The 23,302-nt window shown below is 39.4% G+C and overlaps 1 protein-coding gene across 11 annotated transcripts in view; it reads left to right on the top strand.

The window, feature by feature from the left end:
- The window catches only part of LOC132973511 (NACHT, LRR and PYD domains-containing protein 14-like), a 273,451-nt gene that overhangs the window by 56,494 nt on the left and 193,655 nt on the right, over positions 1-23,302 (top strand). For 6 of the 11 annotated variants that reach the window (XM_061037009.1, XM_061037011.1, XM_061037008.1 and 3 more), the window contains exons 1-4: positions 2,845-3,000; positions 4,163-4,351; positions 7,718-7,914; positions 8,165-10,133. In XM_061037009.1, the coding sequence (XP_060892992.1) occupies positions 4,221-4,351; positions 7,718-7,914; positions 8,165-10,133 (2,297 nt within the window). In that variant the 5' untranslated portion in view covers positions 2,845-3,000; positions 4,163-4,220. Of the gene's footprint in view, positions 1-2,844; positions 3,001-4,162; positions 4,352-7,717; positions 7,915-8,164; positions 10,134-11,935; positions 12,110-23,302 lie in introns of those variants that run through there. The other 5 variants (XM_061037006.1, XM_061037000.1, XM_061037004.1 and 2 more) reach the window with 4 other exon arrangements.

Here is a 23,302-nt window from a genome sequence, read left to right as displayed (position 1 = left end):
GGCCTTCAATGTCATTATCTCAGGAATGTTTTTTATTCATTCATTAATTTAATGAGGTGCAATAGCGTGACAAACTGGTGACATATACATGACAAATAAGGCAGAGAAAAAACAAACAGACAAGGTCAGGACAGCAACGACAAAATACAATAAGAAAAGAAAGACAGCAAAAATACTGAGACATCAACAGACAGACTACAACTGATCTTTCTTTCTTCCAGCCCGCCCCTCGGTGACCTCTACCCTACAGTAGTTTATATCTGAATGCCTTACAGACCAGTTTCTCTCTCTTCAGAGATCAAACCTGAACAGGAGTGTGACCCGGCCGGGGCTACGTGTGAATCTGACTCCAGCAGAATCATCAGGCTGCTCACTTTGAAGCAGCTGGATAAGAGCTCGGCTGCTGTTTGGATCAAGCTTTGAATGTTTGTCCAGCAGGTGGCGCTGTTGCTTTAAAATGAGCTGAGAATCAAACAGACCATCAATTCAAATCCAATCAAACCTCCTCTGCCATCAGTTTTATTTTTCAGACAAGTGAGCAGACTGAAAACAGGAACTGTAATGTATTATTACTACTCAACGTTTTCACATGTAGGTGGCTCTGACTGCTGCGTTCAGGGACATAATAATAATCACTGAGGACGTTCATGTCCTGCTCTGAATCGTCTTCAAGAAATATTCAAATGTTTAATATTATTTATAGATTATATTCAAGCATACTGAGACCTGTCTTCTGTTGTAAGGATATTATTTAGTCTATAATGTGTCAAAATATAAGTAAATATAACATAGATTGACCAACTAAACAGGATATTTCTCAGTTTTAACGTTGAGCCCCCGAGAGGTTTACTGCACATTTAAGTCTTGCTGTTGGGAAATAAAACTTACAGATAAGATCAATAAAAAACAAATTGGATAATTTGAAACAAGAGTACAAATGTTTGGATTCTGCTGATTGTTCCAAATGTTCTGGTGTTGGCGGTGATGGAGTTGAAATCTGAAAGTTCATGCAAAGATAATAATCATATTTCTATAAAACAGCTGTGACATGGATCACATGTTAGTGTTAAAGTCTTTAAAGGTCTGATTAGTCTCCTTCATGGAGCTTCAGTACAGATAGGCCTACTTTGACTTTACTGGAATACTTTTATTTGTCAGAGAGGAATTTCAGTCAGGAGTTTGAACTTCTGCTGGATCTCCTTCACACACCCTCATCTTCTTCCTATCTTTTATTTATTCAAAGATATATGCATGTAATGAATTTTTAAAATTCCATTATTCCTCCAAAGTCTGTAACCTCATGACCAGCTGCCTGAAGAGCTCCAACATGCTGTAGTTCCTCCATTTTCCTGATAATATTAACTAATCAATCAACTGTAATCACCAATAAACAACATCAGACTGTAGAAAGCATTTAAAAAGGTGATACTGTTATTTAGTAATGTGGTAAATGGTCACTATTCCTCCTTTACAAATAAAGTAACAAGACTCATGGTGCTTCATTAATCTATAAACAAACCAGGAAACACCTTTGTAATAGACTCAAACTGACAAATGTCTCATCTTTGTCACTTTTTGTACTTTTACTTAAAACTCTGTAGAAGCACTTTTATTACGACTCTGACTGATGCTCTTGAACTCATCAACATAAACAAGAGGTGTCCTGCTCGAGTAGTATCCATAGACTGTAAATATTATATATGCATGTGTGGTTGTTAACAGATATCAGACACGGAAGATAAAATATACTTATTGGATATATATTTAATATAAAACTAAACAAAGATAACCACACAGAGCGCTGAATGAAAGACGCCTCTTATTGGTCACACTTCAAACCGAAACACCGGCGTCTTCAGTAAAGATGGCGGACTGAGTGAAATCACTGCATTCCCGCCGGTCTACTAACCCGCCTGACTTTCCGCGCACTTTTGACCTGTTCATTCATTACACATAACCGCTAAATGGTTTTAACAAGAAAAGGGCAGCGAGCTGGTCCTATAAGAGCGATAGTGCGTTAAACACGGTCATTGACGACAATGTGCTTCTGAGATTTTAAGTGTGTTTAAAAACTCTGATTGTTGCTGGATGTGTTTCACTTTTATCTGTTAGTCGTTCTAAACTTGTTAACATTTGGTTTAATGTGTCTGTAGAATTTGAGTCTTTATGTGATAATAATATAAAACTATGTTTGTCAAAATAAATGTTTAAATCACTTAGATTAACTTCTTCTATTCTTCTTTTGATAATGTTTGACATTTTATTAATGTTGCTTATGTTCTTTTTTTAATCAGAATTCATGTTGTGAATGGTCTGAACCACTGGGCTTTATACTAACAGAATTTATATAAAAATAATAATTGTATCCAACCTTTTCCAATTTGTTAATTACTTGTGAATAACATTCGGTTCCAACTGAAAAAGGCTCTGAGACCCACTTTTGGGTCCCGACCCATCCGTTTAGAAACACCACATTTGCCCAACAGATGCAGAGGGCCCCCAAATGACTAAATGTGCCACTGGTTATACATGTGGGGCTGATGTTCCCTACACAAACCAAACTGTCACTGGGATTTAGTGAGCATTATTGTTGCCATAGTAACAAAGGGATCAAACCCAAAAACAAAGCAGCATAGGGTCTAAGTTATGAGATTCAAAGAGGTAAAAGAAGGACATTGATTGTTATTAACTAAGTCTTTAACGGTCTGAAAACCACAACTATTGCTGAAGATGATCCCAGCTCACTTTGTTTAGTTTGCTAAACCTAGTTAGCTTGGATTAATGCTTTTTACTTTGATTCCAGCAGAAGGAGACGATCACCAAGAAACCTGAACTAACAAAAGTCATCAGTGTTTCAGTTCCAGGAAATAACAAGAAGGGGAGGAGAAACTCTGAGCTGATACGGGTTTCCAAGAAACCAAAGTGAAAGTCTTCTGTGAGTCAGAGCTTAGGCTCCATTTTGAGTGGACAGAGCAGAAGGACAAAGACGTGTGAGACAGGGTGAGTTTAATTCAACATTATTATTTACTGTTTAAACCTCTGATTCATCAGTTAATGAAGCAGGTTCATGCTGAGTAATACTTTAAAACTGATTAGATACAGTGCAGGATCAGCTCTGTGAATGTGGACTACTTCCTCTTTTCTCAGCTTTGAGAGTGGCAAGTAAAATACATTTTGTGTACACACACACACACACACACACACACACACTCACACACACACACACTCTCTCTCTCACACACACACACACACACACACACACACACACACACACTCACACACACCAAGCTATCTGATATGTTTTGGGACTTTGTCCTCGGCTGATCTTTAATCCTAACTATTGACTTTCTCTCGTATTGTTTCCTGTTTGTCAGGACTCCTGCGGTCTGAGCTCAAAGTCAGCGTTAATGGTTTTCTCTCACGTTAGATGAAGTTCAGAGAATGACTCACTTTTAAATTTAATAGGAAATATTTTCTCCACCTCTTCAAGCAGTCACAACAAAATACTGCAACCTAGTAAAATGTTGTGACTGAATGAGGTGTGTTTTATGAGAAGGTTTTAACCCTACAGGCATGAAGGACTTTGTTTTATACCACGGTTGGTGATTAACTTTTTCACCTACGTGCCCCTATGACTGCTGGATTCAAAAATCTACCAGTCTTACACTTTTTAGGCAGTAGGGAGGATCATCCCTTCACCAACCCTGGGAACAAAAATTGCTGCATACTGCTGAATGATGTCAATCAATAAATGGTGTCAATCAGAGGGAAGTGAGGATACCCTATGCAGACTGAAAAATAAGTGGGTATACCTATACACCTGACCTGCGTATACCCTCAACTACACCACTGGAAATTCACTTGCCAAACGGATAATCTACCTGCATTTGGTGCTTGGCAGGTACCAGTCTTACATTTCTTACCTGCCACTTTATTTTAACTGGCAGCACAATGTAATGACGTGTAACATAATAATCAAGGCTTATAGTATTCAAGAAATAGACGATCATCTATTAAATAAAATACTGACATGCTGTTTGTCTCACTCAGAAACAGAAAAACGTTTGTTTTAGTTTATTATATTATATATTATATATATAATATAATAAATAAATATAATAAATAATATAATATATATTATATTATTTTATTTTGTCCTCAGGTTGTTTTACCTGCATGAACGTCTTTTATTGTCCTCTGATCAATCTGGAGATCAGAAGATGAGTGATCGAGGAGACAAAGAGGAGGACAGAGCAGAGTCTCCTCTGTCCAGCTGTCTCTCTATGAAGAGTGACCGGTCTAAAGGTGAACCTCCAGACTTCAGTAATGAACCAGGACCCTCAGATCCACAGTAAGAGAACTTTTTTTAATCACCAAACTGTCAAACTAAAAAAGAGTCCTGAACACCATAATGTGTTGATTTTCTTGTTTTTAATCATCAACCTGCACACAGTGATCATACAGAGAAAGTCACTGAACTCATAACAACATACTAAGGATTATATATATGTATTATATGTTTATAGATAAGATAATATGATTTCAGTATTGACTCTTTGGTTGTGTATCTAGTCGTCTTCTCTGTGATTCTGCAGGAAGAAGTCTTTTAAACTGATCCTGAAGTTTAGTGAGATCTGCTGTGATCGTTTTCTTTGAATCATTTTTTCTGTTGTGTCCACTCTTTGTTTGTCTTTTTTTATTTTTTTAACATGACTACACAATGAGATCTTTTTTTTTACTGAAGTACCGTAACATCCAGTGTAAGATGCACTTTTAATACCTGTTTTTTTTATCTTAAAAGTTGGCTGGGTCTTATACAAAGGTGCATCTAATATACCAGTATAACATGTTGACACATGAGCCATCATTACCGCGGGTGCAGAAGTCACCATCACTGTGTGCGACTGGATGCGATTAAAAAACCATCCCCGTTCATTGGGCCTGATTTACTAAAGGTTTGTGTGTCTTAAAACGTGTGCAAACTTGATACCACCAGCTAAAAATGTGTTAACTGATCTACTAACGGTGCGCTGTGAGGATTGAATCTTTCATATGAGCAAAACAACACGCATTGACCATTTAGTACGTTTGACTTAATGAATATTCAATATGGGGCGTTTCTGCCCTAGAAAGGAGAAAATGCAAATAAGTTAAGTTAGTACACGCATTGTGATTTACCAAGCAGAGAAAAACTGAGGTGATTGTGACGGTGTCTGAATTTAACACCTTTGAAAAGAACGTGCTAACCCAGGAGACCAGTGTTACACACAACAGACTGCTGTTATTGAAGTTAGGAGGAGACATAGGCACAATCAAAGAAGGCACACAGATCACGTTATTCCTCACACATGTTAATAAGTTTGGAATGACAGCAGGAAACACCATGATTAAACTATATTGTTGCCTATTTAAACAAAACTGAACATTCACAGCCTCTGCATTCTAAAGAATTTCAACATTGATGTTTATTTCTTCCTATTTCCCTCTTCTCACCAACATTTTATTTTAAACTTGGATTTCTTTTTTCTCGGGTTGTGCGTCTCTCCCCCAGCTCGTGCGCTCCTCTCCATAGTGCGCTCGTCTCCTCCCTCCACAGCCCGCTGCTGCTACGCTTGGATGGGGGGGACCTCACCACTGCTTGTACCCCCGTCTTCGATACCTCTTTCCAGAGCATTTATGTCCGATCAGACACAGCGCTGGCCAGCTGTCTGGTGCTCAACAATGTGCCGAGTGTCGCGCCTGACACAGCTCACACCTCCTGCACAATGTATGACAATTCATCTTCAAAAGATGAAGAAAAGAGAGGCCCTGTTTAATGCAGAGGTTTTCTTATAAGCCAAATTTTCTTTTTGTAATATTCAGTTTTATCTGCTATAACTCAAAAATACTGTACGTTCATTTGCCTCTTCCACTGATACCTATTTTGCGCTTGCAGTCGTCCTGCTTTCCGTCCAAACTCTCCATGACGTAAACCAGTAGAACACACAAAAGCCTAACTTAAATAGTACCGCCTCCACAAGGTTTGCACCTGGTGTCATTCACGCACATTTTCTTAGTCGATCACCCGAAAATCACACACTCACCAAACGTGCAATTTTTTAGAGTGAACACGCAATTTAGTCCTCTTTACTTGGGACCTTAGTAAATCAGGCCCTCAGTGTATTAAGAGCTGATTGCACGCTGTTCTGGGAAAGACAGCGACACAGACCAGTCTGGCTGCGCTACTTTTTCAAAACTTTTCCCTCAAGAGGTCATAATAATTAATTTACAGAAAACTGTAGGATATTGTTCCATAAATAAACCTTGTTGAACGCTCTTTTGATTGAAAGAGTTCTTTATTAAAGTTAAAGAGAAACAAGCGGAGTTGGGCAGAGAGCTCGCAAGCTAGGGGTCTCTGCTTCACAACTTTCCCTGCAGGCTGAGAGCTCGACTACCGTACTGTAGCTGGTAGGAGAGCAGACTCCACAAAGAGAAAACTGACTAAAAGGGTGACAGAGCTGAACAGTAACTGCAGGTTTTGGACTTCGCTGAACACAATAAAAACTGTCACGCAGGAAGACAGTGTAAACTTTATTTTCTCTCTGAGAGACCTTCAAAAACACAGCTCGTCTTATGCTCAGTGTGCAGGTCATGATACAGCTCCTGCACATGCTCAGTGTGGAGGTCATGACACGGCATGACACAGCTCCTGCACATGATCAGTGTGCAGGTCATGGCACAGCTCCTGCACATGCTCAGTGTGCAGGTCACGACACGGCTCCTGCACATGCTCAGTGTGCAGCTCTCTATAGAGCTGATTAATAACTTTTCAAAGGTCTCAGGTCTCAACCTAAATATTAAACATTTGAACTTATGGCTGTTAAAGATTGTAATGTTCCCCATATTTGTAATAATCCAGTGAATCACCAGGTCACATACCTGAGAGTAGTTATCACCGAGGAGCAAAATATAAGGTGCACCTTAAATTTGAATCCCATCGTTGATAAAACTCTTGTTTACAAAGAGATTTATCTCTGAGACGAAGGACCTTGCTCTCAAAAGCTGAGGGCATTTCCAGACTCACTAATCCGGCTCTATCTTTGGATGTTGACTAAAATGTAACCAACAGATTTGATTATATGTTGTTTAACTTTCTGTGGAAAAACATAATACATTATGTTAAAAAGAACGTGACAATAAACACGAGTCAATGTGGGGGCTTGTACTTTTTAGACTTCACAGCTCTTAACATTCAAAGTGAACAGGCTGAGACATTTTTAAATAACCCAACATCTCTATGGAATATGATTCCTAATTATGTTTTTTCTAAAGTTGGTGGCCTGGAATTTTATTACTGTGCAACTATAATATCAGTAAAATCCTGATCAAACTATCCAACTTCCATAAACAGATACTCTTGACTTGGTCTCTCATCTTGAAACATAACTTCTCTCCACACAGATATTACATCTGGAACAATAAGGACATTCTCTACAAAAATGAATCCCTGTTTTTTGAAAACTGGTTGAAAATAACATCACACTTGTAGGTCAGTTATTGGACTCAGATGGTAGACTCTATGGTTACACAGACAGACTTCTGCACATGCTCACTGAGGAGGACATGGCACACCTTTTTAAAACACTGCTTTTTGTGGCTTTATTTGATTTAGTCCACCACTGGTTTCTAAATGTCAGTCTCAGTTTTCACAGCTTTATGATTTCCCTTATCTCCACAGAATAACAAAGGGGTCTGTTTCTGTGGAGGAGCAGCTGTCCAGCTGTGCTTTGTGTCAGGACGTCCTAAGAGATCCAGTTTCTACCAGCTGTGGACACTGGTTCTGTAGACAGTGTCTCACCTCATACTGGGACCAGTCTACTTCATCAGGAGAGTCCTCCTGTCCCCAGTGTGGAGAACGAGGACTGCAGATATCCAGTAAATCCAGCACTGTAATAAGTAAGACTGAAGTCATTGTGTCTAAAAACAAGACAAAGCAGTTAGTATTTTCATTGATATATAGTTAAATGAAACATTTACATTTTATCTGATTCTTGTTGTCAGTTTATATTCAGTATATTTTATTTCTCTTGTAGCAGCACACATTTATTACACAGATGTTTTTGTGTCATGCAGTTTGCTTAATGTGTAATAATGAAAATTGTGTATTTTAGGAATCCAGTCTCAGGATATGTTTCTTCTCTTTCAGCAGATAGAGGTCTGCAGGAGGTTACAGACGAACTTAAGATCAGTCTGAGGAAGAGATGTGAACATGTGACTGAAGGAAGTGATGAAACAGGAAGTAGAACCCTCCTCAACAGGATCTACACTGAGCTCTACATCACAGAGGGACAGAGTGAAGAGGTGAACACCCAACATGAGGTGAGACAGCTTGAGACAGACTCTAAAAAGAAGACCCTCCATGAGACTCCAATCAAGTGCCAGGACATCTTTAAAGCCTTACCCGACCAACAGAACCAAAAGACAGAAGCTCAACCCGACCAACAGAACCAAAAGACAGAAGCTCAACCCGACCAACAGAACCAAAAGACAGAAGCTCAACCCGACCAACAGAAACCCATCAGAGTGGTTCTGACAAACGGGGTCGCTGGTGTTGGAAAAACCTTCTCAGTGCAGAAGTTCTCTCTGAACTGGGCAGAGGGCTCAGAGAACCAAGACCTCAGTCTAGTGATCCTGCTTTCATTCAGGGAGCTGAACTTGATCAGAGATGAGGAGTACAGTCTTCTTGAGCTGCTCCGTGTTTTTCATTCAACATTACAGAAGGTCACAGCAGAGACGCTCGCTGTCTGTAAACTGTTGTTCATCTTTGACGGCCTGGATGAAAGCAGACCGTCGTTGGACTTCACAAACAGGGAGGTTGTGTCTGATGTCACAAAGAAATCACCGTTAAACACACTGTTGACAAACCTCATCAAGGGGAATCTGCTCCCCTCAGCTCTCATCTGGATAACTTCTCGACCTGCAGCAGCCAATCAGATCCCTCCTGCATGTGTTGACAGGGTAACAGAAGTACGAGGCTTCACTGACGCCCAGAAGGAGGAGTACTTCAGGAAGAGGTTCAGTGATGATGAAGATCTGTCCAGCAGAATCATCTCACACATCAAGACATCCAGGAGCCTCCACATCATGTGTCTGATCCCGGTCTTCTGCTGGATCACTGCCACAGTTCTGGAGCACATGATGAGCAGAGAGCAGAGAGGAGAGCTGCCCAAGACCCTGACTGACATGTACTCACACTTCCTGCTGGTTCAGACAAAGAGGAAGAAGAACAAGTATGGAACATCATATGAGTCCTCAGGAACTGAGGAACTCACCAAATCTGACGGGGAAGTTCTTCTGAAGCTGGGGAGGCTGGCGTTTGAACATCTGGAGGATGGAAACATCATGTTCTATAAAGAAGACCTGGAGCGTTGTGGTCTTGATGTCACAGAGGCCTCGGTGTACTCAGGAGTTTGTACAGAGATCTTCAAAACAGAGTGTGTGATCTTCCAGAAAACAGTCTACTGCTTTGTTCATCTGAGCGTTCAGGAGTTCCTGGCTGCAGTCTACATGTTCCACTGTTTGACAAACAGGAACACAGGTGTAGTGAAGGCTTTCCTTAAAGACATCAACCTCAGGGACTCATCTGGAAATACATTTTTAAAGAAGATTTCTAAAGTTCTAACTCCTGGCCCATCCCTGGATGTCTTCCTGAGGAGTGCCATGGAGAAATCCCTGAAAAGTAAAAATGGTCACCTGGACCTGTTTGTTCGCTTCCTTCATGGCCTCTCTCTGGAGTCCAACCAGAGACTCTTAGGAGTCCTGCTGGGTCGGAGAGACAACAGTCCAGAAATGATCCAGAGAGTCATCAACAACCTGAAGAAGATGAACAGTTATGATATCTCTCCTGACAGAAGCATCAACATCTTCCACTGTCTGACGGAGATGAACGACCTCTCAGTCCATCAGGAGATCCAAGAGTTCCTGAAGTCAGAGAACAGATCAAAGGAACTCTCTGAGATCCACTGCTCTGCTCTGGCCTACATGCTGCAGATGTCAGAGGAGGTTCTGGATGAGTTGGACCTGAATAAGTACAAGACATCACTCCAGGGACGACTGAGACTGATTCCAGCTGTGAGGAACTGCAGAAAGGCAGAGTAAGTCCAGATGTGATTAAATATGATTAAAAATAAGCTGTTTAGTTCTTCAAATATATACTATACAATATCTAGGTTTTTGAAAACAGTGTTTATCTGAAATATTAACAAACTCTTCAGTCACTTGTATTTTGTTATAAGTTTTCTTGAGCTGCTTTAAATGCTCTGAGTGAAATATGTCTTTTTTTAGATCTAGTGTTTACCAACTTCAAGGTCACAGGTCATTTGTTTCATAATAATCCTTACATTTACTATTTTTATTTTATCATCCTGTTAGTGTCAGTAATAACAATAGTGATTATTGTTACAATAAATATTATTATCATTACAACTAGGGCTGTCGCGGTAACCGCAAAAATGAAAAACCACGGTAAAAACAAGATGTCAGCGGTGATCGCACGTTGAGTCACTTCACCCCACATAATGTTCAGATGGACTCACAGGAAACTGCACTGGTACCTAAACCCAATGTAACTTTGCCCCTTTAACTTTGTCAAATCTAGCAAAAAAAATCTGTGTGAAATGAGGAAACATCTCATTTTAGCTCTCACCTCGCAAATATGCCGAGTATCAATCAATCAATCTTTATTTGTATAGCGCCAGTTCATAACAAGTGTCATCTCAAGACGCTCTACAAAAAGCAGGTCAAAGACTTTACTCTTATTTAATATTACAAAAGAGCAGGTAAAAAGACCTTACTTATTTCAATATTACAAAGACCTAAAGATCCATCATGAGCACTTTAGCAAAGCAGCAACATTTACAGTGGTAAGAAAAAACTTCCTTTTAACAGTCAGAAATCTTCAGCAGGATCCCAGGCTCATGATGAAACAGCCCTCGTGCCAAGACTGGACCTGGCTTATAAAAAGGAAAGGGGGAGATGGGATAAGATGCAGGAAGAGGGCTAGGGAACAGGGGGGGGCTCAGGAGTTCCCAGGAAATGATGTTGTTAGTAAGTGAGATTTACAGATAGTGACATGCAGTAATATGATCTCACATAGAGAGAGAGAGGAAGAGGGGGGGGGGGGGGAGAGAGAGAGAGAGATAAGAGATCAAGGTACCAGTTCCCCTGGTAGTCTAAGTCTATAGCAGCATAACTAGGATCTGGTCTACACCAGCAGCAGCCCTAACTATAAGATTTATTAAAAAGGAAAGTTTGAAGTCTATAATTTATTAAAACTTATTTTATTGTTTTCTTAACAACAACGCAGTGACAATCAGAGACAGAGACAAACGTTCACGCCACAGAGCTGTGTGCATGCCATCAGCGGAACGTGTCCGACACTACACACACACACACACACAGACACACACACACACACACACAGAAACACACACACACACACACAGAAACACACACACACACACACACACAAACACACAGACACACACACACACACACACACACACACACACACACACACACACACACACATTTTTACTTTTAGTGCAACAGAACACAGTGGATCTTTGATCCATACGGCCGTGTGTTGGGAACAAACGTGATCTGGTCACTTTTTCCGTTCACTGTCACCGTGTCTGCAGCTAACTTAACGATAGTGACGTCATCTCACAGCCTGCTGTAGTCTGTGAACATCTCAACACAGACTCTGTTAAACTGCGCTGCGTTATACACACTGATGATATAGTACACACACACACACACATTTACAAGTGATGGAAATGTTTGTTAACTAAAGTGAGTTCAGATCAGCTGAACCTCTGATGTGAAAAACACAATTTGTCAAAATATTAAGACATTCTTTTAAATAACATATTATGTACCATTAATGTCATGACAGGTTTTCTAGCTGTGGACTGTCAGAGACTCACTGTGAAGCTGTGGCCTCAGCTCTGAAGTCCAACCCCTCCCATCTGAGAGAGCTGAACCTGAGCTACAACAATCTGCAGGATTCAGGAGTGAAGCTGCTGTGTTCTGGACTGAAGAGTCCAAACTGTAGACTGGAGACTCTGGGGTAAGACAACAGGTTTAATTTCTCTGTTCAGATTCATATGATGTGAAACTAAACTATAGACTTCAGGCTGATAATCAAATGATCCACACTGAGGATCTTAATGCTGAAGTCCATTTTCTTCTTCTGTGGTTTTATCCACAGAGTGGTAGCAATTTAAAGCCTTACATTTTAAACCTAAATATATAAAAAAAATAACTTGTTGTATATTTCAGTCTTTACCACCTGAACAGCTGATTTTTAGATAAATTATTGTTGGGGTTGTATCAAGTCAACTTTGGTTATATTCTTTAATAATTATTTCTAATTATTAATAATATAAATAAAATATCATCAAACTATGTTTAATCTCGTTTTGGGGCACCACCCTGTACTCAGGGAAATATAACCAAAATATCACTCAAATCAGTCTCAGATTAGTTATTTAATTACTAATATTATTAATAATTAATAACTATATTTAATAAATTGAAGGCGTGAAATCCGTACACAAAGCCTTCGCACCCAGCTTATATCACAATGCAAATACACCAGTAATCACAAACAACTGCTCTCTTAAATTATAACAGAATTTATTTAAACAAAGCAACATCAATCCAAAATCAATGAACTTAATCAAACAAATAACTATTCTAAACTAATCTAAGCAAACAAACATTATCAAGCACACCTTGTGAATGAGGTGTAAATGTGTGTGTGTGTGTGTGTGTGTGTGTGTGTGTGTGTGTGTGTGTGTGTGTGTGTGTGTGTGAAAGAGAGAGAGGGGGGGAAGAAGAAAAGGGGGAGATTGCTTCGTCCCACGTGGTCGCCCTTGCGATGGCACACACCTAACAAAGACCTAATGTGGCCTTAATGTCTAAAAGAGACCGAGTTCGGCCCTACACGATCTGTGTCTCTGAGACGTCTGGATGGCCGCGACTGTATAGATCTCTATGTGTGTGGGTGTGTAGCCTATATGCGTAATGGGGGAAGAAAAGAGGATAAACAAGGAGCGTAGAGGAGGAGAGAAATGCGTGCCTGAAGAGGCCGGATCACAGTCCGAATCCCGCACCACAACTCGGAGTAATTCCCTTCATTCACAGAAACAAACCAATGGCCGAATTCAAGTTAATACGACTTACACTGGCCTTTCTGATCAGAAGAATAATACCCGGTTATAACGCTGTTACGCTAAACACATGTAGGACGCAGCAGTCCGAAATGGGAACAACAAGCGTTTTAAACAGGTAAAACTCAGGACGCGACGGTCCAACAAAGATAAAAATTACAGTTTCTGCTTCAATCAATCAATTGTTAAAAACACTCTCTAAAGCTAATTCTGCCCAGACCTAATTAAGCCTCACTTGTGAATCGCTTTGCCTGCGATTGGTGAAGGAAAAACACTGCCGGCCGTGGATTACCTGCGTGCCAAAACTTAAAACAAAGGAAGATTGTTGCAGGAAACAGGAGGTGAGCTTTGCTCTCCGAGCACTTCAAGTCAGCGCGTGGTAAGAGAGAGAACAAGGGGAGTCTCAGAGTTTTATCACCTGGCCGCCTTCCTGTGGGGTCTCCCTCAGGTTCCGGTCCCCCCTTTACGTCACACATAGGTGTGAAGTACCGCAGGGAATTCTGGGATAAAGAGTCCTTTTGGGCCTCTTGGTGATCTTAAAGGCCCAAGTCCATGGTTTGACTGTCCTAAGCCTGCGTGGCCCAACATTATGAATAATTAAACAAAGAAAAACAATCATTCCAATTTTAACCATCAGACGTAAAAATAAAGTCAAACACTTGTTTTGTCTGAGATGTTTGTGACACTGTGAGATTCTGAAACTGTCAAAGGAAAGTTTAAATTGAAGACTCTTTGATTGAATGTCTTCTCTATAACTAGAATAAATATTACAGATGTTTACTTTGTTCACTTTTGCAGACGATCGTCTTTTTTTTTTTTTCCCTTACTCTTATCTCAGGGCAGGGATGTCAAACATACAGCCTGCCAGCAGGTTTCATCTGGCCTGTGAGAGGTTTTGGGAAGAAGGAGGAAATGTATTGAAAAATATTTTGAGATTTTTTATAAATTAAATATTTGTAATACTTATTTTCCCCGAATTGTATTAAAACCTATAATGAGCAATGTAAAGGTTGATATCATGATACGAAAATTAATGAAACGGAGCACTTTGAACCATTTTCTCAGCAGGGAGTATCATAAAAAAGACGAGTGGCCGAGCGCACGAGCTGCTCCTGCATTACGCTGGTAATACATCACATCAGAAAACAGGCTGAACACCCGAGAGAGGTAACACAGAATGCAGGTTTTCAAGAGAGATCGAAGGAGCGATATTTCTTTAGTTTTATTTGCTCACAAGTTGCCAGAATTTCATCAAAGCTACGGGACTTAACCACAGGAGGCGCTGCACTGCGCGCTCATCCTGACGCTCTTCAGTTCTGTCCACACTTCTTACCAGTTTCTCCTGGCTTGACTGATGTAAAACAAAAGTTTGACTGATAATAACAAAGCTTCCTATGGAGTGAGCCACAAAGAGCAGCTCGTGCAAATAAAAAACAATCCTCTCTGTCCTGCGTAACGGCCCAGACCGTCTCCTCACATCCAGTGTAGTTTGTGGACACCGGCGTTGAGCCTGACGATAGACTTATTTTACCTCTGGTTATTGTAAAAACAGTAAATTAAAATGAATATTCACTGATTTTATTTACAGATGGTTCATTTTTAGGTCACCCAGAGGTGAACGTGTTGTGTAAAAGTTTCAGCGTGACATCACTTTGTAGCGTAATTAAATTATTAAGATGTTATATCTTTATTTAACCTCGGATTTAAGAAGGGGCACCACTTCCTGTTAAAGGAAGAAAATAACTTTAATGGTATAAGTTAATTAATTAATCAGTCAGTTTCATATCTTGAAAGAAGTAAGTTCTGGAAATGTTAAACAAGAAAACACAGACAAAGTCCTGAATTTTATGTGTAAAATTTAATATAAAAAGGGGGTAAACAATAATGTATAGATGAAACAGATAAAGAATATGATTATTATGATCAGGATGATGCAATTATAATGTATGGTGACATTATATATTTAGTAATGAGATAAGACGCAGTATTGTTTGAATGACTTGATCAGAAAATGGTCAAAAAGAAAAAGTTGATGAAGGAATTTTGGGATTCTATTTGGATTTAAAGGAGGGCTCTGAATAGACACGACTCAAGACTCAATCTTCCAACACCCCTTGCCACCAGCAGTCTTACTGTGAGATGTGTTCAATTGAACTCCGCCGGCTGGTCCCGCGTTTCAGTCTCTGGCAAGTGGTTCTTTTCAGGCCCAGAGAGGTCCAAGGGCCAGATTAGATGCCTTAACAACTTGGTCGGAGTGTGCAGCTGGGATGGAGATTGTACGTCGGTTCAGCCGTCGTCTCAGAAGCTCCAAGAGGATCCAACAGGAAAAAATATTAAAGAGTCTTTTGATACGTCGATTTCCAATTCAGATTAACCGGATGGCCATCTTGATGAATCCAAATTAAGGAATAGGTGTTCAAAATTGAAGAGCAAAGACTTTGTAGAAGAAAGTTCAAAAACCTTGCTGGAGCCAGAAAGAATTGATGTTCCAAAAATTGTGCGTGAAAAAGAAAGTTCGGCAGAGACTCGTCTCTACGGCACAAACTTAAAAGAAAAGATTCGGACCGAAGTCCGAAGAGAAGCGAGCAAGAGCTGAAGCTCTAAACTTCAAGAAACCAAAAGAAAAAGAAAAACTAAAGATCTGAGCTCAGTGTGAACTCTTATCACCTGGATGGGAGGAGGGGGGTCTGCAGGAGAAGAGGGGTGCCGCCCACGGGTGACTCCCATTCTGACTGGAGGACAATTGTTTAAACTAAACCGAGTTTACTCAATAAGATTAAGAATAAGAATCTAAACATATATACGTCACCATACATTCATTTCGATATTATTTCTATCAGATCCACGTTGATGTAGGTTCACGTCATATATTTAGACAAACATTTCTATCAGATTCATGTTGAGATGAAAATCACACCATCTGGGAACATCCTCAGTTAATCCCATCCTGTAGGTGAACAAAAACATGTTATACAGTCAACATTCTTAATAAGACATATTAATAAAGTAGGAAAAGAAGTTGGTGTCTTTAAATAACACCTTCTATAGCTAATATCAAAGAGTATGCTTTATAACACGTCTAAATGTATAATTATGAAGGTTACGTATTCATGGATATTCTAACACTAGATGGCAATAGAGCTCCACGTCAAATTCCTATTAAACATAATATAACTCTTATTCCTGTTCTGAAGATCAGATTTTGAGTTTAAAAAGATGATTATAATACATTCAATGTAACGATTACAAATATCTAGATGAAGAAAGACATAAATGTTCATTTGATGCAGAATTGAAAGCTGTGGTTTCATTCAGTTCTTCAGCAGTCCTTCAACAGATGGTCAATTTTACGATTTTGCAGAGACTGGTTTCGGTCACAGTTCATGTCTTTAGGGTCAATTCGTAGATAGCAGAGTGTTCTGTTTCCGCTCGATTGTTTATTCCAGGTGTTGTAAAAGTTCATAACATCCTGTCTGAGAGGGAGGCTTAAATCATTGATCAGTTCCTTTGTTCCTTGGTAAAAGTAATGTTAATCCACAGTCCTGAGTCCTGCAGGAAGAGAGGCTGTAAACGTGGCTGCTGATAACAGCTACAACTTCTAAATGCAGTAGCCTGCTGTTGCGCCTTTATCACCAGCTTTCATCAGACCGTAAAAATATAACTATTACTGAACATTTCATTCTTACACAAAAACGATATCACGCACAGGCTGTCCAATCATACAGAGGTCCGCTGGTTTAACCCCGGAGCAGCGCTAAAATACTTTCTCGAATTGCGCACGGAGATGGCACAGATTCAAGGCGCATAAAAAGTCAGTGACAGAGTTAGATTACGATATTGCGGACACGTAGAAGAACGGACTGCCAGACTCATATCAAAAGTGGTTTAACTGAGTTTACTTAGTTGAAGAAGTTGAACTCCACACAGAGCTGATCAGACTGCAGTGATCAACGCTGAAGGATCAATTCAAGTCTGTTGGTTTGGAAACATTTGATGTCTGACAGTGAAATACCTGAAGATGACTGTTTGCATCAAAGACACTCTGTGTGTTTGTGATAACATATTCATGTGAGCAGGTTTAATCTGTGATGAACCTTAACGAGTGCAAACTGTGCTGTGGCCTGACACACAGATCTAAAGTCTCTCTCTCTCTAATGCACTGATCCCAGGGCAGGTAGAATAACCTGTCAAAGTTTCTATAACCTTGAACAGTAATATTAAAACATAATTATTGATGTTTTCTTCTGTAATGTGGTACATTTAAATATTTCCATGTGCCAACATGCAGTTTGCAATGACAGAGTTAACCCCTCTGCTTAATGTACTTTTACATTTTATGCTTTAACATGCAGTTTTCTATACAAGTACCTTCATTTGTCTTTTTTTTTTTTATTTAAAAAAAAATAAAAAAATTTAACATTAAACAACATTAATATCTTGACAGATATTAAACATATGACCTGAAAAACAAACAACAGAACAAACAAATGTCACAGATACTTGAGCCTGTTGGTTGGATGAGGATTACATTTTTCTACACATAATTTGTTGTGTATGATGCTTATGTCCCTGTTTTGTTTATATATGTTAACCATTTTTCCCCAGCCTTTGTCGAACTGATCTTCTTTCATTTTCAACTTGTAGGTTATTTTTTCCATCACAAGGATATCATGTATGATTGACAGCCACTGTCTGTGGTTTGGTGTGTCAGTCTTTAGCCAGTTCTTAGTAATGGTTTTCTTTGCTGCTGCGAGTAGAATCTTGACCAAGTATTGGTCTCCTGCATGCACAGATCCTTCCAAGTGTCCCAGGTATAAAACAAGACATGATCGAGGGATTTCATAACCCAGCACTTTGCACAGAGCTGAATGTATATCATCCCAGAAAGGTTTGATCTTGATGCAATACCAGAAAATATGTGTATGGTTTGGATCCATGTTGTTGCATAGTCTCCAGCGTGGCTGTTGAATATTCATTTGTTTACTTTTAATCTTGGGTGTAATGAATTACTGAATTAGATTTTTCCAAATGAATTCTCTCCATGTCTGTGATTGTGTCGTGGTTTGTGTACTTTTCCACATTCCAGACCACATTTCTTCTGGGATCTCCTCATTCAGCTCTCTTTCCCATTTGGCCTTGACATACAGTGTTGAATCATTTTTTGATTCCATTAAACAACAGTACAGGTTAGACACAGCTTTTTAACTACAGTACTGTATGCTTGTGTAAGTAACTTAATGATAGGATGTATTTCGTCCTCATTTTTCTTAATGTTTTTAATATAATAGTCTCTCATTTACAGATATCTGAAGAAATCCTGATTTGTTAGATCATATGTATTTTTAAGTTCTTGAAAACTTCTCATCTGACCCTTCTTAATAACTGTACATATGGCTGTTATTTGTCCAGTTTTTAAATGTAGGATCCAACTTTAGCGGGTTAAATTTCTCATCAAAAGCTATCCATTTTAATAATCCCAGATCCTTCCCTAATTTTAACTGCTTAACAGTGGAGTACCATATGTCCAGTGTAAATGATGTTAATGGGGCTAAATGTTCTTCCGCTCTCATCTGGACAGGTATCTCTCTTTCACCAATACTTGTATTTAAATGTAGACATTTCAATATCTTTCCATCAAGCTACATAACCAGCATTACACCAATACATGAGTGGACGTAATTGTGTTGCTTTAAAGTATTCCTTTAAGTTCGGAAGGGCCATTCCCCCTTTATCTTTAGGCAGCTGAAGTGTGGTGTAACGGATCCTCGGTTTTTTACCCTCCCAAATAAATCGTGATATAAGCTTATCCCATTTGATAAATTGAGCTTGTGGTATGTTTACAGGCAGAGATAGAAATAAATATATCAAACGTGGTAATATGTTCATTTTCACCACACTTTTCCTATCATGGAGCCCCAGTGGATAGGTGGACCATCTTTCAATGTCTTTCCTTATATTGGTGTCTATCTGTCCATAATTACTTTGATATAGTTTTGATAAGTTGTTGGTTATATTTATACCAAGGTATTTTAGTGATCTTGCTTCCCAGTTTATTCTGAATTCTTTAAGTTTTTGGTTTGGTGAGCAGTTAAACATGAGAACTTAAGTCTTAAGTACATTTATCTTACTACCTACCCAGAGTAGGAACTGAAGTTTTCTAGAATTTCCATAAGTTGCATAAACGTGTTCACAGGGTCCTTTATGTAGATCATGACATCATCAGCAAACAGACTAATTATGTGTTTTTGTTTATTAAATTCTATTCTGGTTATTGAATTGTCTTGCCTGATCATTTGGGCTAACGGTTCAAGATACAGAGCGAATAGAGTCGGGCTAAGACAGCAACAAAATCCTGCTTGTTCTCTTCTGAGCTGCTTGTCTATTGCATCTGAAATTCTTTGTATGATGACTTTTGCTAGTATTTTGCTTGGAATTGACAAAAGGGTAATTCCACGCCAGTTGTCACAGTTTTTTAGGGAACCTTTCTTGGGCAGCTTTACGATTACACCCTTTGACCAATCGTTTGGTATCGTCTTCATCTCCCATAGGGATGTGAAGAGTGGTTTGAGCAGTTTTGCTGAAAGTTCTGGATGTACTTTGAACAGTTCTGCATTCAGGTTGTCTTGCCCGGGGGCTTTTCCATTTTTGAGTGATTTGATGTCTGAAACAATTTATTTTTCTTCTGGTGGTGCAGTGTTAACATCAAGGGCAGTCTCAGGTTCCTGTATCTCTGCTTCTGCTGTTGGTGGGGGTCTGTTTAGGACCTCGCTGAAGTGTTCTGCCCACCTTGCCTCTACTTCTGCCTCTGATGTAAGAGTTCGCCCTTGTTTGTCAGTGATCGGCGTATCTATAGCTCTATGGTACCTACCGCAGACTATTTTGGTAACTTTATAGAACAAGCAGGATTTCAGAAAGGAAGAGGGTGTGCCGACCAGATTTTCACTCTGCGCAACATCATAGAGCAGTGCACAGAATGGCAAAGACAGCTATATATCAACTTTGTAGACTTCGAGAAAGCATTTGACAGCATCCACAGGGACAGTTTATGGTGCATTCTACGTTTGTATGGGATTCCACAAGAAATCATCCTCATCATAAAGGTTTTTTTTTTATTTTTTTTTTACACCAACTTCACATGCCAAGTAGGAAACAGGTACCACACTTTTGAAGTCAAGACTGGAGTGAGGCAAGGATGCGTGATGTCAGCATTACTCTTCAATACCGTCATAGACTGGGTGATGCGAAGAACAACCAAAGATCAACCTAGAGGCATCAGATGGACACTATTTACAACACTTGAAGACCTCGACTTTGCAGACGACTTGGCACTGCTTTCCCATACCCACCAACATATGCAAGAAAAAACATCCCGTGTCAACAGATTTGCACACCAAATAGGACTGAACATAAGCCTGAAGAAAACAGAGGCGATGACCTTAAACACACAAAATCCCCCACCTATACAAATAAATGGAGTAAATATACCCACAACAGAAGAGTTTTCATATCTAGGAAGCACTGTTAGATATGATGGAGGAACAGGCAATGACATCAAAAGCCGACTCAACAAGGCAAGAAACACATTCAGAATGATGAACAATGTGTGGAAGTCCACGAAGTACAGCATCAACACCAAACTCAAGTTTTACCAGAGCTGTGTTCTCTCCACCTTACTATACAGCTCTGAATGCTGGAGGATGACAGAGAAAGACCTTTCAAAGCTCTCTGCATTCCACACAAGAAACCTCATAAAAATCCTACGTATCTTCTGGCCTAACACCATCTCCAACCAGCAATTACTTGCTCAGACCAACCAAGAAAGTATAGAGACCATCATAAAAAGAAGGCGGTGGAGATGGATTGGACACATCATGCGAAAAGAACAGGATTACATTACTAGAACCACCCTACACTGGACACCTGAAGGCAAACGAAAGAGAGGACATCCCAAAGAAACCTGGCGTCGAACAGTGGAGAAAGAACTGAAAGCCATGAAGCAGACCTGGAGTTCTATCCAAAAGCTCGCCCAAAACAGACAGGAGTGGAGATCCTTTGTTGCTGCCCTACATGCCAGTAGGCATAAAGGGCAGTAAGTAAGTAAGACAGCAACCCTGTCTAGTTCCTCTCTCAAGTTGGAATCTATCAGAGAGAGAACTGTTAACCTTTACTCTCACCGTGGGGGCATTATAGATGGATTTAATGCATTGAATAGATTTTTCATTAAATCCAAACCTCTCCAATGTTAAATATAAAAACTCCCAATTGACTCTATCAAATGCTTTTTCAGCATCTAGGCTGATCAAAGCTACAGGTACATTTTCTTTGTGTATTCTGTGTATGATGTGTAATGTACTTCTGACATTGTCTTGTGTCTGTCTTCCCCCTACAAACCCTGTCTGGTCTTCATCTATCAGGTCTGGTACAAATGCTTGGAGTGTGTTTGATATTATTGAGGTATACATCTTATAGTCAACATTTAAAATCCATATTGGTCTGTAGTGTTGGCAGTAGTCCTTATCTTTTTGGGGTTTGGGGAGTACTGTGATTATTGCTTCCTTCCAGGTGGGAGGTACAATGTTTTCAGCCATGATCCAATTAAAAGTAGTTTGTAATAATGGAGACAATTCACTTGCAAATTTTTTTTACCACTCGGATGGAAATCCATCACTTCCAGGTGCCTTATTTGGTTTTAGTCTTCCTATGGTTTTCAGGATTTCCTCTGTGGTTATCTGTTCTGTTATGCATTGATTCTGCGTTGTACCTATTGAAGGTAACTCCAAGGAGTCAAGGAATGTTCTAATGTCGTTTTGATATGAGGTAGATTGTTGAGTGTAAAGATCCTTGTAGTAATCTCTGAAGATCTTTTCAATTTCTCCTGGTTCGTATTTTAATTGGTTTGTTTTTGGATCATGCAGTTTATTGACAGTAATTTCGGCCTGTTGTTTTCGTAATCGTCTAGCTAATAATTTCACAGCTTTTGGGCCTGTTTCATAATAACTTTGTTTTAGATATCTCGCTTTTGTCTCTGCTTCAAAATGAAGCAAATCCTCTATTTTTTTCCTCCCCTCTTTCATTCGTTGTTGTATTTTTTGGTCAGTTTTTCCTTAATGCTTTTGTTCTAATTGTTTTAGTTCGGTTAAATAAATGTTGTATTGTGTTGTCAACTTTGGTTATATTCTTAAATAATTATTTCTAATTATTAATAATATAAATAAAATATCATTAAACTATGTTTAATCTCGTTTTGGGGCACCACCCTGTTATCAGGGAAATATAACAAAAATATCACTAAAATCAGTCTCAAATTAATTAATGAATTACTAATATTATTAATAATTAATAACTATATTTAATAAATTGAAGGCGTACACAAAGCCCTCGCACCCAGCTTATATCACAATGCAAATACACCAGTAATCACAAACAACTGCTCTCTTAAATTATAACAGAATTTATTTAAACAAAGCAACATCAATCCAAAATCAATTAACTTAATCAAACAAATAACTATCATAAACTAATCTTAACAAACAGACATTATCATGCAAACAGCGTGGCACGTGTGTGTGTGTGTGTGTGTGTGTGTGTGTGTGTGTGTGTGTGTGTGTGTGTGTGTGTGTGTGTGTGTGTGTGTGTGTGTGTGTGTGTGTGTGTGTGTGTGTGTGTGTGTGTGTGTGTGTGGATGAGAGAGAGCGTGGGGGGGAGATAGTTGATAGATCCTTGGTGTATTCTTCTTCAGGTAACAGTGGCTGTCTGTAGCACTCCTGTCCAGTTGCGTTCACCGACGTTGACGAGAATAATAGGAAAGAATCTCTCTGTGCTCGAACCAGATAGTTACTGATTGAGTCAAAACTCCTAAAACAGGCCTTGGAGGTAGACCAGGTTGAAATGCGTGTTTCCCCTGAAGCTGGAAGCTTGTGAAGAGAGGTATCCTCTGGTGTAGAAAGACCACACATGAAGAGATGTATCCTCTGGTGTAGATAGACCACACGTGAAGAGATGTATCCTCTGGTGTAGATAGACCACACATGAAGAGATGTATCCTCTGGTGTAGATAGATCACATGAAGAGATGTATCCTCTGGTGTA

Source organism: Labrus mixtus, chromosome 4 (genome assembly GCF_963584025.1).
Source record: "Labrus mixtus chromosome 4, fLabMix1.1, whole genome shotgun sequence".
Taxonomy (NCBI): Eukaryota; Metazoa; Chordata; class Actinopteri; order Labriformes; family Labridae; genus Labrus; species Labrus mixtus.
This window is presented reverse-complemented; position numbering and strand designations above follow the sequence as displayed.